This window comes from Tenebrio molitor, chromosome 1 (assembly GCF_963966145.1).
Source record: "Tenebrio molitor chromosome 1, icTenMoli1.1, whole genome shotgun sequence".
NCBI classification, from domain to species: domain Eukaryota; kingdom Metazoa; phylum Arthropoda; class Insecta; order Coleoptera; family Tenebrionidae; genus Tenebrio; species Tenebrio molitor.
The window spans coordinates 41219378-41232374 of NC_091046.1; the positions used below are offsets into that span (position 1 = coordinate 41219378).

Sequence of the window (12997 nt, forward strand, 5' to 3'; positions counted from 1 at the left end):
TGTAAAACCATACACACGAATAAAAAAGAACGTTTGATTACGATTTCGCGTTAAAACATTGATATGGACAATTACTGTGTAACATTTTTTGGCGATAGTTTTGGAACACGCTGTATAAGAAGATCACAGGATTCGTAAAAAAATCGAAAGTATAGTTTTTGTGTTCAAGAAGTGGATTTTTTCATGTCGGGTGTAAGGTTACTAAGCGCAGCGAGGGCAACAATTACAAGAGGAATGAAACAGCACCCCTACCCCTAGTTAACTTATCAGATTGAATTTTTTCTCCCAATTTTTTTATGACCATTGAACCACAGATATTTTGTAAACATCAAGACCCATGAAGTAATTTCGAATTTTCAATGTCTTCTAATTTCCTTTTTTTTTTGATCAGAGATAATAAAAAAAATACACAAAAATACACAAACTCAATAAAATATATCTGTTAAATAAATAGGTAGATATATTATTAAATAATAGAGATAATTATTTATCTAAAGCGATGTTTAACCTAGATTCTTGGAACTATGCGTCACTCATATGGATGGAGACACCTAAGTACAAATTTTGCAATTTTGACTTAATCGAGTGAATTTTATTGATATAACATTTTCAAATCTGCTAAACATGAAATAAAAATAATTTGGAATTTGTCAACTTCTGAAAAAATGTATGTTTGAGCTGGTGAAGGCTTTTGCGGCCCTTGTCAATTGGCCTGTTGGTTTTTGTGGAAACTGTTTTCAGTTTCAGATTTGCTCTGAAGAAGGTGACAGCATGACCACCAAAAGCTCAGCTATTAAAATTTTACCGCGATTAATTCCCGCGTACATCAAACGTGCGTGTTCAATCAGAGGGCTTCCTTTCATCCAATCAAAAATGTTTATCGCCGTTAAATCGTCTTGCTACTCTGTCATCTGTTAAAAGTGATTAAAATTGGATGCTACTCCTGTCAGATTTTTAAATTGTTGGTAATAATTGTGTTTTTAATAACTGTAGGGGCCAGTTTACGGAAGCGAAATTAATCAAATTGATCAGATTGAACCAATCGAAGTTTCGGATTGATGAGTTAATCGCGCATTAAAATTTAATTCAAATTAAATATTTAATTCTCTTTCTGTAAACTGACCCTAAGTATTATAAATAAATAATTAACGTTAAACTTTGTATTTTGGAATTAATCTTGCCAAAAATAACACGACCTAATTTTTTATATCTGATAAATTTCCCAATTTTCATTTAAACATTTTTGCTCGGGCTAAAGCTCTCGGCTCTAACTAGAATAAAAATGCCCAAATTCAACTCGTAAAATTGTCAAAACAAGAGGTTTTCGTAAAATTGAAATTTATCAGATAAAAAAATTAGGTTTTGTTATTTTACCTTCGATTAAACCCAAAAACCAACATACCAAAGTTTCTATTTTTATATTATAGTACAGTGAGCGGCAAAAGTATGGAATAAATTCCTTAAAAATTAAACATAATTTTTTTCAAAAAAATCTTTGCACAGGTCAATTTTAGTCCCAAGTGTAGAAAACGAGCCGCAGGGGAGTTTTCTATGGGACGAGTGCGCTAATGCCCTTATAAAACGAGTTTTTTATGTAATTTTTTCGAATTTGCACCCTTGTTTTAATTTTCAAATTCTAGGGAATTTTGTATTACATAATTGGTAATTCAAGGTAACGGATGCAACTACATCTGCAACAGATGTTAAAAAGTAGAGTTTGAACATTAATATTGGAAGTTTTTTGGTGTAAATGACAATAATATACTGAAATATTGATAAAAATTTTCTTAGCGATCGATTAAACCACGAGTGCTTTAACAGAGAGCCATAAACGACTCCAAATTGAATACAATAATAGACCTATTAGAGACGCAAATTCTAAAAAATAATTTGAAGTCATCAGAAGCTTCATATAAAACTTTGGCTAATGATAATACAAGTAAAAAATACAAGATCACATTTTTGAAAGCAATTTTAATTAGATTAACCATGCATCATGCATTATGTAGATTTTCTTATCTAGTGAATAATAGAGCCATTACAAAATTTTATGGAATTACTTCGATCAGATATAGATAATGTGTAAATGACATTAATTGCTCTGATACTGATTGGGTATTTTTTGAAGGGAATGAACTGGTGTGGCGTTGCATTAATTTATGGAAAGCATGACGCACCAGACGACCTTAGGCAATGAACGCGTAGGGGGAATAACGTTTAGAGATTATTTTTGATCGAGATTGTTCCTTTCAAGTGTGTATTACTTTTAGGTGAAATACAAAATCGAATGTCCAGCAAGTGATAGATATGTCTCGGAGCACTTCAACGAAGAATGACGTTGAAATGACAAGCTTCAAAATGTTACAAGACAGTGAAGTAAGAAAAAATCAGTCAAGCCAGCTGAAAACAATTCTTGTAAGATCCAGAAAAATGAAACAAGTTCTCCAAGTGTCTAAGATAGTTTTGATTTTGAACGACGAGACATAATTCATTTTCGGGAACTCGAGTGTAGCACTCAGTGTCGAGCATTATACAAAAACAAGACCTTAGCTCTCGATCAAACTAAATTTGTGGAAAAACAAAAAAACAAATTTTAGATTGAGAGGAGGTTCTAAAATTTAAAACAAGAAGAAAAGTTGAATAAAGCACAAGATAAAAGAAGTTTATCGATCGATATCGAGAAGTTTCTGGGAAATTACAAAAAAAGGGGGAAACGGGTCATTTGTGACTGTAAGTTATTTTTTAAACTGTGCAAAGGAAAGTACAAAATACGTATTTTTTTTAACAGCCAATCCAATTTCGCGGCCGTTGTTTTTAACGACGGCCGTTAAAGTAAACGTCATTTTAATATTTGATAGACATCAGTTTCCATGTAAGACTGGCGCTTAGATTATTCGGGTATAAAATTAGAAACCGCAGTATTTATAATACGTACATTTTAAGTCTGAAGGTGCACCCACACGAAACTGAAACACACACATCTCTTCCGATATTTTTACGACTTATTTACAGAATGAATTGTTTTATTTATGTCATTTCCATAGCCGAATTTATATGTATTTATTGACAGTGAAGTAAATTTTACTTGTTCGTTTTACAACAATTACAAATTTTTGGTTGCACAAAAAGTGTTGTGTACACCTTGGCCGCGAAATCCTTCAACATCCGCAAGCGGCCTCGGGGACAATTTTTCGCTCGGTACGTTAAAGAATGATTTCGCGGCCTTGATATACAAATAACTATTAGTAGTAAATGATTAGCAATCTAACGAAAACGAAAATTTCCTAGTTGTTCCTAAAACTTATCTTGTTCCCGAAAATGTTTACTAAATAAAGTCGATGTTGCGATATGGAGTGTCCAAATAAAAATCTGATCAAGAGTGGTGTGTTACATTTTGTATATTGTAGTTTATGAAACCTTGTAGCTATCACTGTTGTCAAATTTAACCTCCAATTTGTGAAAGTATCCTAATTTTTAATTCTGTTTCATTAAAAACAATTTTTTAAGCTAACTGTTATCCAACAATACAAAATGGTTTATTCTACCGAACAAATCGACAGGAACGTATTTTATACATGCGTTCGTAGAAGTTTTCAAACCACTCTTAATCTGATTTAGACACCTGATATCATTACCACGTAGATGCACAATACACCTAAATATTTCACATAAATTACATTTTGTTACCGCAAGAACAGATAAAATCATATATTGATTTCATAGGACTGACGGTTCCATTTATGAAACTATAATAAAAATCAAATCAACAAAGCGGCATGTTGTATCTTTGTGGGCTACTGTATTACAGCTAGTGGCGGTCGTTGCGGATAATGAATTGATTAAGATATTTTTCATTATCTGAATTTATCATTCACTTTGCATTTAAAATGCAATCCTTAACCTTTCCTTTATAAATTGACTTTTATAGTTTTACCCGTCAGAGTCAATTAGTATCATGCGTTCAAATGAAAACCTGGGCTGAGTAGGCGTTGAAAAAAGTAAACCATTTGGAACAGTGTAAAAGTTTGAATTTCAGGCCGTTTGACATTAACGATATTTCAGCACATAATTGAGCATGTTTGTTTCCAGCAAAGGGTGTCCTTAGATATTTGCGTTGAGAATAGAAATCGCTAGTCATTCTATTTTTAATGTAAGACATTGCAAAGAAAAAAAAACAGGAAGATTTTTTGTTTATAAATTTTAGGTTAGCTGTCAGGATTTCATTTGAACGCCCGATATAATCAGTAGATCTAAAATTAAGATTACTTGGCGTAATTATAAGAATCATAATTAATTTTCGCGAAAAATGTAACTTTTTATGTTATACATTTTATAGTCTTAAAAAATCCGCCATCACAATCTTCTCAGAAGTTGTCTCATAGTTAATTGACGCTCACACACAAAAGCATGTCAATTTTCTGTGCAATCATACTTGTACAATGTGTAATGTTTGCTTTGTAATTAAGCAAAAAAATTATTGCGAATTTAATTCGCTTCACAGAGATATGTAGATAAACTGCAATTAACAACAAACACTTTTTCACAAAATATGTGAGTTATAATTTATTATGATTTTAAAAGTGTCGTGATATGAAAAATATACACAGTGTATCGAAAAGCACCAGTCTGCTTTGCCACTGCAGCATCTTTTGAAAAAATGTTTATAACTGGTCTCGCAACGAACTAAATGGAAGAAAGCTAATTTCTGTTATTACTGAAGAATTATGTGGTCTCTGGCTTCTCCATGATTTAAGGAGAGTCTAAAAAAGTTCAAGGGAGAGACCTTTAAAACAGTCTGCAATTTTACAACAGGTCAAGAAATGTAAACAGATGTTCCTGAATGTCAATCTAACGACAAAAATTTAGCTATGAAAATAATAATTGGGGTCAAGAAAGCCGTGGTTTTCTCTCTCTTGTACAAAAGCACATCAGGTTGATACGCTTTAAAAGCAAGCACCAGGCCCTTTGACCACACATTTTTTGTACGCCCTTTACAAATAGTGTGATGATTGCTCCTCCAGATAAGCATTTTCCATGGGCGAGGCCTCAGCAGTCAAATGACAAGAAGACTTGTCATACAGTTCTGACACTCCTGACTTTTTATTTTGATGCCTGTTGCTACAATGTTCAAATGCATTGACATACATAAAAATACTTTTTGAAAAATAAAATTTGTTTCAGTTGATTGCACGATTGTCCATTGCAACTTGTTTATCAATATGTCAACAAAACAAAGTCAAATAATTTTTATGTGTTGATTCATAACACTTAACCAACCAACCAGTATTGTGTTTATACTGATGTGGTGCTAACTGATATCTAATGTAAATTATCAAGAAATAGTATTTATTTAATCTTTTACCAATTAAAGTTTAATGTCCTATCGCTAAAAGGAAATCTTTATCAGTTTTGCTTAATAAAAAAGATACAATGTAATCTGGCGCTGCAAAACTCTACTTCTCAGTGGTACCCAACAGCGGTGGTCCACAGATGACAAGTACATACAGTGCGTTCGTAAAGTTCGGAATAAATTCGATAAAACTGTAAGTATTAATTTCTGAGAAAAATCCTTGAACAGGTCAACTTTCTTTTTAAAAAGTGCATATTATTCAGTACTTTGCTTACATTGACAGCTTGTCATCTCCTAATAATGACGTCATCAATAATTTTTTTAAATGACAACCCCCATTTTTTCTTATTTTTCTGGTACGCCTTCGTACTAGATAAACGATCAATGAAAAAAATTGACACCTTACATAACAATTTTTTTGAGAAAATGACAAATTTTACTTCAAAAAATTTAATTTAATTTTTAACTTAATTTTTTTTTCAATAGTTTTAGTTACAATGGAAGGTTTATTTTAATAGACCAAACAATTTAGAACGATTTGGGGTAGAGAATTCGCACTGAAACGGAACAAATAAGCCCTAACATTATTGAGCGCAGTGTACAAAGTGTCGGTGAGTGCCAAATAGTTGGCGGGAGGCAATTTCAACATTTGCGTTAAATTTTATTGTTAACCTGAGATGTTTGTTTGATTTTGTTTGAGGTCAATTAAAATTTTTACATTAAAAATTAAGTAAAATTTGTCATTTTCTCAAAAAAATTGTCATGTAAGGTATCAATTTTTTTCATTAGTCGTTTAAGTACTAAGAAGGTCTACCAGAAAAAGATGAAAAAAGTGAGGGTTGCCATTTAAAAAAATTATTGATGACGTCATTATTAGTTGACGACAAGCTGTCAACTTAAATAACTACTGTACAACATGCACTTTTTAAAAACAAAGTTGACCTCTTCGAGGATTTTACTCAGAAATTAATATTTACAATTTTATAGAATTTATTCCGAACTTTACGAACGCACTGTATAATAAAAATTAATGTTTTTCAACGCAGAAAATTATCATTGGAGTTTATTGAAACCAGTTCAATATAATAGTGTTCAATTTTTTTCTTTTCTCCTTGAGCTTCGGAACCTCCTAGTTACACTTTCAAACCCCAACTCCCTAGACCTAGATAAATAGTACCAAAAACCAAACACAAATCTGAATCAGCAAGACAACATCTGCCACATCCCATCCTAGTGCTCTGGATCTCCCGCCTAATCTTAATCCATCACTGGTGGTACTTCGCGTACCGCCTAACCGGAATAAACTCCCCACTAGTCACAACATATCCCCAATGATTTTTAAAAGCCAACCCATTTTTCAGTAATACTCCGTATCAGTATAATCAACTTATCGTACCGCCACCTATATAGCCCGAAGCCCGTAACGTTGCCATCGTAGATCAGTTTTCGGCGGCGCCTATTAAATACGCGCGGCTAGTCGAGTAGTACGGTAAACAAGTCAACTTGTACAACCCGGGATTAAATTATGTAGTTATTTCATCGTGGAGGCGTCGTCAAGATAAATATTTCATTGTATTTGATAAGAGTGCAACATTGACTGACAATGATGATGTTTTGGTGTGTTCTGTTTGTGTGGGTGGCCGCCGTTCAAGGTGGTACCGAGATTGCTGAGGTTACGACATCTACTGCTGCGGCTACCACACCGGTAAGTTGTTGCGACAGTTGCGGTCAAGGTGGGACCAAGGTATGAATGAAACCATTTACGTTCGATTCCGCTCTTCTAAATGGTATTTCTAGCAAGATATCGCCAGAATTGGTGTTAGTTCTGGCGTGAGACGTGTCGCTTTCTCAGGTTGGTGCACGGGAACCTGTTTGAGCGGTACCTGCGTTTACTACTTCTCGTATCAAACCAAGATGATGACACTAACAATTTTACTTACGTAACCACAGAACGCGTTGATTCATCGTGAATTTGTCGCTTTTGATTTAGGGAGAACCCACATGATTCATCATTTAGACAGACATAAACCATTCGTACGCGCGACAAAAGAGTTCAAGACGAGGAGGTCATCTGATGGGAATCCACCGCCGCTGAATCACTCTCTTAGCACCTCATTTTCGATCAATGATTGTTTGTGGCGCAACACGTTTCAACGTGCCAAATTTATGCAATAGACATTTTATTTGTGGGGCTTTCCTATCAAGAATTTTGGCCATGACCTTTGTTGATCGGGGCGTGAAAATATATAGTTAATAAACCTTTTTAATTTATCAGGAGACGAGTGTCAATTCGCGTTGTGTAACATCCGTTGTAGAGTGTGCCTGCACCTGTGACTGAGAGGAAAATCCAATAAATTGTATTCGCAGATACCAAAAGTATCACAAAATAAACAGTACAATGATAGCAGCGTTATCACGAAATTGGGGAAATTGTGCTTTTTGTTCAACACTGTCAGAATTTGAGAATTTTCTCCTATGTGAACGGATTTTGATAAATGTGACAACTTGTCAAAACGAAACGTCAAGATTTTAAGCGATTTGGAGCCTTTAGGGGGCTCGTCGAACAAAAAAACGTTGTAGGCCTTTAAAACGCCCGTTTCACTCGCGTTTTAATCTGGCCCACTCATACCAAAAAAAGCCCAATTTACACACGAACTCGTTGAATAAATAAATATAGTTGGTCTTGGTAAAAAATGCTGGACGTTGTACCTATTGAATACGGTGGTTGTTAGCAGAAAGAAATTAATTTTGCAGGGTGCCAGTTGTGTTGGGACATTTTTTGAGGGCCATATTGAAAATTCTAAATGAAATAAGTTTTTGATTTATGATGGGGTAAAAATAGAAAATTATGTAAGAAAAGAGTAATTATCTACTGACATGCTATCAGAGTACACAAAAATGTTATCACGACGGCATAATATCAAGTGCATCATTTTTTTTGGCAAACTAAGTAATCGGGACGATCTGGAACCTTTGAATTTATTCGAGATAAACTAAATCAACAAAGAGAAGCGAGACTGTAAGACATGTTTCATTCGATAATATGATCACCAAAAAAAAGAAAAGGAAACTGAAAACGTGGGGCGTAGCTTCAACCCTACTGATGGCTATGATGAAGAATGGTTTTGCCCAAACTCCAACAAATAAGGTCGTTTATGGTAAACCTCACCATTTTCTACAATTTCGAAAATAAATACGAGTTTTTTGTGTTCTCGAGTGAAAATCATGTTTTTAATGAGATTCACATGAACGTCAAAAGTGACAAATGACAGTTTGTTAAGTTACGCCGCACATTTTTTTTCTCCATAGCCGCCCTTATCTCGTTTTTGGTGATATATTCAAAACATACAATAAAAGCAAATACATATTTATGACATTTGAATAATATGTTCTTAGCAGTAAACCAGTAAAACGAAAATAGTGAAACCAGTTCTAAATCAAAATTTTCCTTGCAATGATATTTTCTGATAACCTCCAGTTTATTAGAAACGCTACTACGGTTAGGACCAAGACTAGGAACATTCAAACAAATTTATTTTTCAACATTTGTATTTACCAAGCAAAAGCCGGTACTCTTTGAAAATATTTTTTTCAAAGCAATTCATTTTCTACTGTGTAAGTACCAGAGTATCTCTTTTAATTTCCACACTAAACAGTAGTCACTGGGGATAGATATTGCATACAGGGGAGTAGTTGGGGAGTTGTTCAAAAATTTTGAAACTGATATAGACCCATGAGCTAGAACTAACTCCCTTGAATGTATCACACGGGAAATTAATTTGTCATTCATTATACTATCTGTTGCTGTTTGCCTACGGGGTTCATAGTCTATCAAAAGTATCAAAAACTGTTATCTTGCTGAGGTGATGAATCCTTTATCTCACAATTTCATCTTTGGCAATTTGATTTTGGACCAATGTCATGAATTGAAGTTTCATCTGTTGTAACAAGTCTTTCAGAAAATCCAGATTCAAGTTATTACCGGATAAATTTGGATCAGAGCTGTCAAGTGTAAATTTTGTATCCATGCTGCAGCCATATTTTTTAAATCCCATACATTTTGCAATTTTTTTTCTAGTCCTAACTCTGCTGTAAATTTGACTGCGACTCATTTATCTAGGAAAATTATTTCACGAATGAATCATGTCAATGTTTTCTCATGTCACAGTTGTGAGATGTCTGGCGTCTGGTCCATGTTCACAAGATCTGTGCCAAGTTTAAAATTCCTGACCTAATTCCGAACCATTTTACAATTTACCTTCGCCCATATTTTCGAAAATTTCTTTCAATAATAAGCCCCGACTTCACTAAATTGTTGACCTAACAACTTTCAAACAGAAAAAGAAGAACCAATCAAATTTTACATGTTATATCCATAATTAAAGCGCTGTTCACTGACGTCAAAGCGTTTTTTACGCGTGAAATTAGAATACTCGCTGAGTCGCTGCACTCGTGCGTGTCAAAAAAAGGAGTACTCTACACACCGGTTCCATAAATAACTATTTCCTGGTTTTCTGCATTTTCTGGAAATATTCTCTTCAAATTGGTTACGTTGAAACTGTTTCTTTTGCAGTATGTACCGAGTGACTATAAATGATTGAAAATTATTTTGTTATATTGGTCACACATTTGAAATCTTTAGTTGGCAACATCGTTGGCATGACACACGCAATTTTTAAAATTGAAACAAACGTCAAAAAAATCTAAATCGACAATGTACTTCGTGACTTAACCTAACCTAAATAGAAATGATTGACAGATGATCCACGAGAAGACTTGCACTACCAACTGCATCAGTGTTGCCAATCCACTATTTTCCTTCAATCATTTATAGTCACTCGGTATTTGATATTGTTGTTGTATATTTTTTTGGAATCAAACGTCAGTTAACTAATTTACGCAAGTAAACAATCTTGTTTTGTATTAATTACTGTCTTTGGTTGTTCAAGTAAATGATAAATGTTGTTTCGTCCCAATAAAATATAATTTCCGTCATGTGAACATACAAGAACATCCACAATAGGTATACAATAATGTAACAACAACACTGAGAGCTAGTCCAGAAATAATTACTGATTTTGTTACGCTATAACTAACATTTAAACCTTTACGAAATTATAAAGATAACAATATGTTCAGAATATCTCAGACCGGTATATTTTGTTTGTTTTCTCAGAATTCAAGGTCACATTCTTTATTAGCCTTTATTACTTTTCTTGAGTTACAGATCAATATTTACCTATTAGTGAAACAAGTTAATTAACAATTAAATAGTTTTTTTGTCTGAAATTTTTGAAATTCTGTACTAATTTTGCCTAAAAACAACAACATTTATCGAATAGTTCGCATAAATTTGTACGTGCAGTTTATGTTATATTATCAGTTACATAATATTGCACAATGAAGGTCACAATCAGGAGTAAAAATGTTTTAAGAATTTTAAATAGTAGCTAGAATAATGAATAATAATTGTTAACAAGAATAATTTTGACCAGTTATTAGTTTACGTTATGCATGTTGTGTCCATTTAAAGTTCTCCCAGAGCTGCAGCGGTTTTATGGCAGGGTACCATTGTATAAACGTTAACAACACCGACAATAGGTTTAAACCGCAAGTACAACCCCTAATCGTAAATTCGTCCAAGTACTACCCTGTAAACTGACAGGTATAGAACGAAAATGATGATTGACAGGGGTCTGTTTATGTCGCGTATCGGCATCTCAACAGACGTAATGATTACTATTGCCCTGCCATAAAACCGCTGCAGCTCTGGGAGAACTATAGAAATACATATGTAATCTTTCTTTTGTAAGGCGATCTCCCCGTGATCGGCCTCGCACTCTCGCCAGGCGTCAAGGAGCCGAGATTGCACAAATCACGGGTACCGGATGACATCATCCCGTATTCGATTCCCCAATATGAAGAATTGCTGAATTTGCTAGAATAGTGGAATAATTAGCCAACAAGCCATTCAATAATTAAGCCTCGAAGTGTAAAGTTGCTAATGGGGTCTTCTTCATACTTGTATACCGAGTAAATTGTTAAAACTTCCCCTGACACCTTTTAGTTCAGAAGTGGGATATACCCCTAAGTTAATAAAGACTAAAGTGGTGCAGTTGTGAAAAAGATAAAAGTGCCATTTGTCCCAGCACGCTTGGCGATACCATGGAGCCACCGCCACTGCCACCTGAGGAACGGAGACCTGGGACGCCTCCGTTAACGAGTCGCACGGTTGAAAACATGGCCCACGAAATCCAGGTGTTACGGCGTGCCGGTTCATTTGGTCCGGAAGTAGAACGTAAATCTAATGTAAATTGGGCATTATTCAAAGACGATCGAGTGTTGTCCGACTTTGACCCGTCCAAAAGTACACAAACCGTGGACGAGTGGTTGCGAAAAATTAATGATTGTGCGCACCTTTATGGTTGGGATGAGGTCACCACTAAGATGAACTTTGCGGAATTGTTTCGCGATGCGGCCACTTACGAGGCCGAGTTCGGTCAGAAGTTGAACGAATATTGTTTCCGTAAATTAGCCAAATTAAATAAGTTGCAGCTTAATCTGTCAGAAGAACAAATTGTTGATTGCATCATTGCCGGAATACCCGATAAACAGATTCAGTTAGCCTTAAGAGCAGCTCACTGCCCGACTTTCGTCGAACTGACAAAATACGCCGCCAATTTTCCGAGTCCGACTTCGGTTCCGCAAACTTCAAACACCTTGACCAATACAAGCAGAGCTGCCTCGCAGCGCAGAGGTGAAAAACGAAATTTCTATGGCGCAAAAGGCGACACAGATGGAAAACGGGTTAGGGACAGCTTGCAAATTAAATGTTTCACGTGTGGTGAACCGGGCCACAAACGGTCGGATTGTCCGACTCGAGGACGGGAAGATTTCGCACGACATGTAAGCTGCGGTTATTGTCATAAGTCCGGACACATCGAGGACGCCTGTCGGAAGAAAAATCGGCGATTTGCCGAAAGCAAAACCGTAAACTTTGTGGGGACAGGCGCGAGACCCACAATATACCATAAATTGGCGAGAATAAATAATCACGTTGTCACGTGTTTCGTCGATTTGGGAAGTGAGACCTCCCTACTTCGCAAGTCTGTTGCCGACAAACTCGGTGTTCAGCAACAAAAATTAGACCATGCGAGTTATATTAAGAAAACATATACACTATCATATAATTAGGATAAACATGTATAATCGTATCACTATAATAATATGTATATAAGTAATCTTAGTATCATAGTATCAAAGTGCAGACCATCCGTCAAAAGAAATTATCATACCATACAATTATAAATATGTGCATAATCGCATCATTATATGTATACAAATAATCTTAATAGACCTTCAGTCAATACTAAACCCACATATATATAACGAACAATTGTTAACTAATACAATCATTCTTGTACTCAAGTCACTGTAACGCTGTAAAAATAAATAATTTTTTCTTCTTCAAAAATCTCATAAACGTAATTTGCGGTCGAATTACGTGGCTTTAATGATGGCATCCTTATGCGTCCGAAATCTCAATGTCAAATAACAGTGACAATCGATAGCGTGAGTGTCGAAACTTTAATTTATATTGTCGAAGACGCTGATGTTAGGTACGATTTACTAATTGGACACAGTTTT

General features: G+C 34.9%; 1 protein-coding gene across 3 annotated transcripts in view; it reads left to right on the forward strand.

Moving 5' to 3' along the window:
• The first annotated feature begins 6626 nt into the window (after nt 1-6626).
• Nucleotides 6627-12997, forward strand: part of LOC138130451 (G-protein coupled receptor Mth-like) — a 28700-nt gene continuing 22329 nt past the window's right edge. Inside the window, exon 1 of one of the 3 annotated variants that reach the window (XR_011159592.1) lies at nt 6627-7055. Coding sequence is in view for 2 of the 3 variants with exons in the window: in XM_069046936.1 (XP_068903037.1) it covers nt 6954-7055 (102 nt within the window). In the remaining variant the exon portion in view is untranslated. The remainder of the gene's footprint in view (nt 7056-12997) is intronic. The other 2 variants (XM_069046936.1, XM_069046928.1) reach the window with 2 other exon arrangements.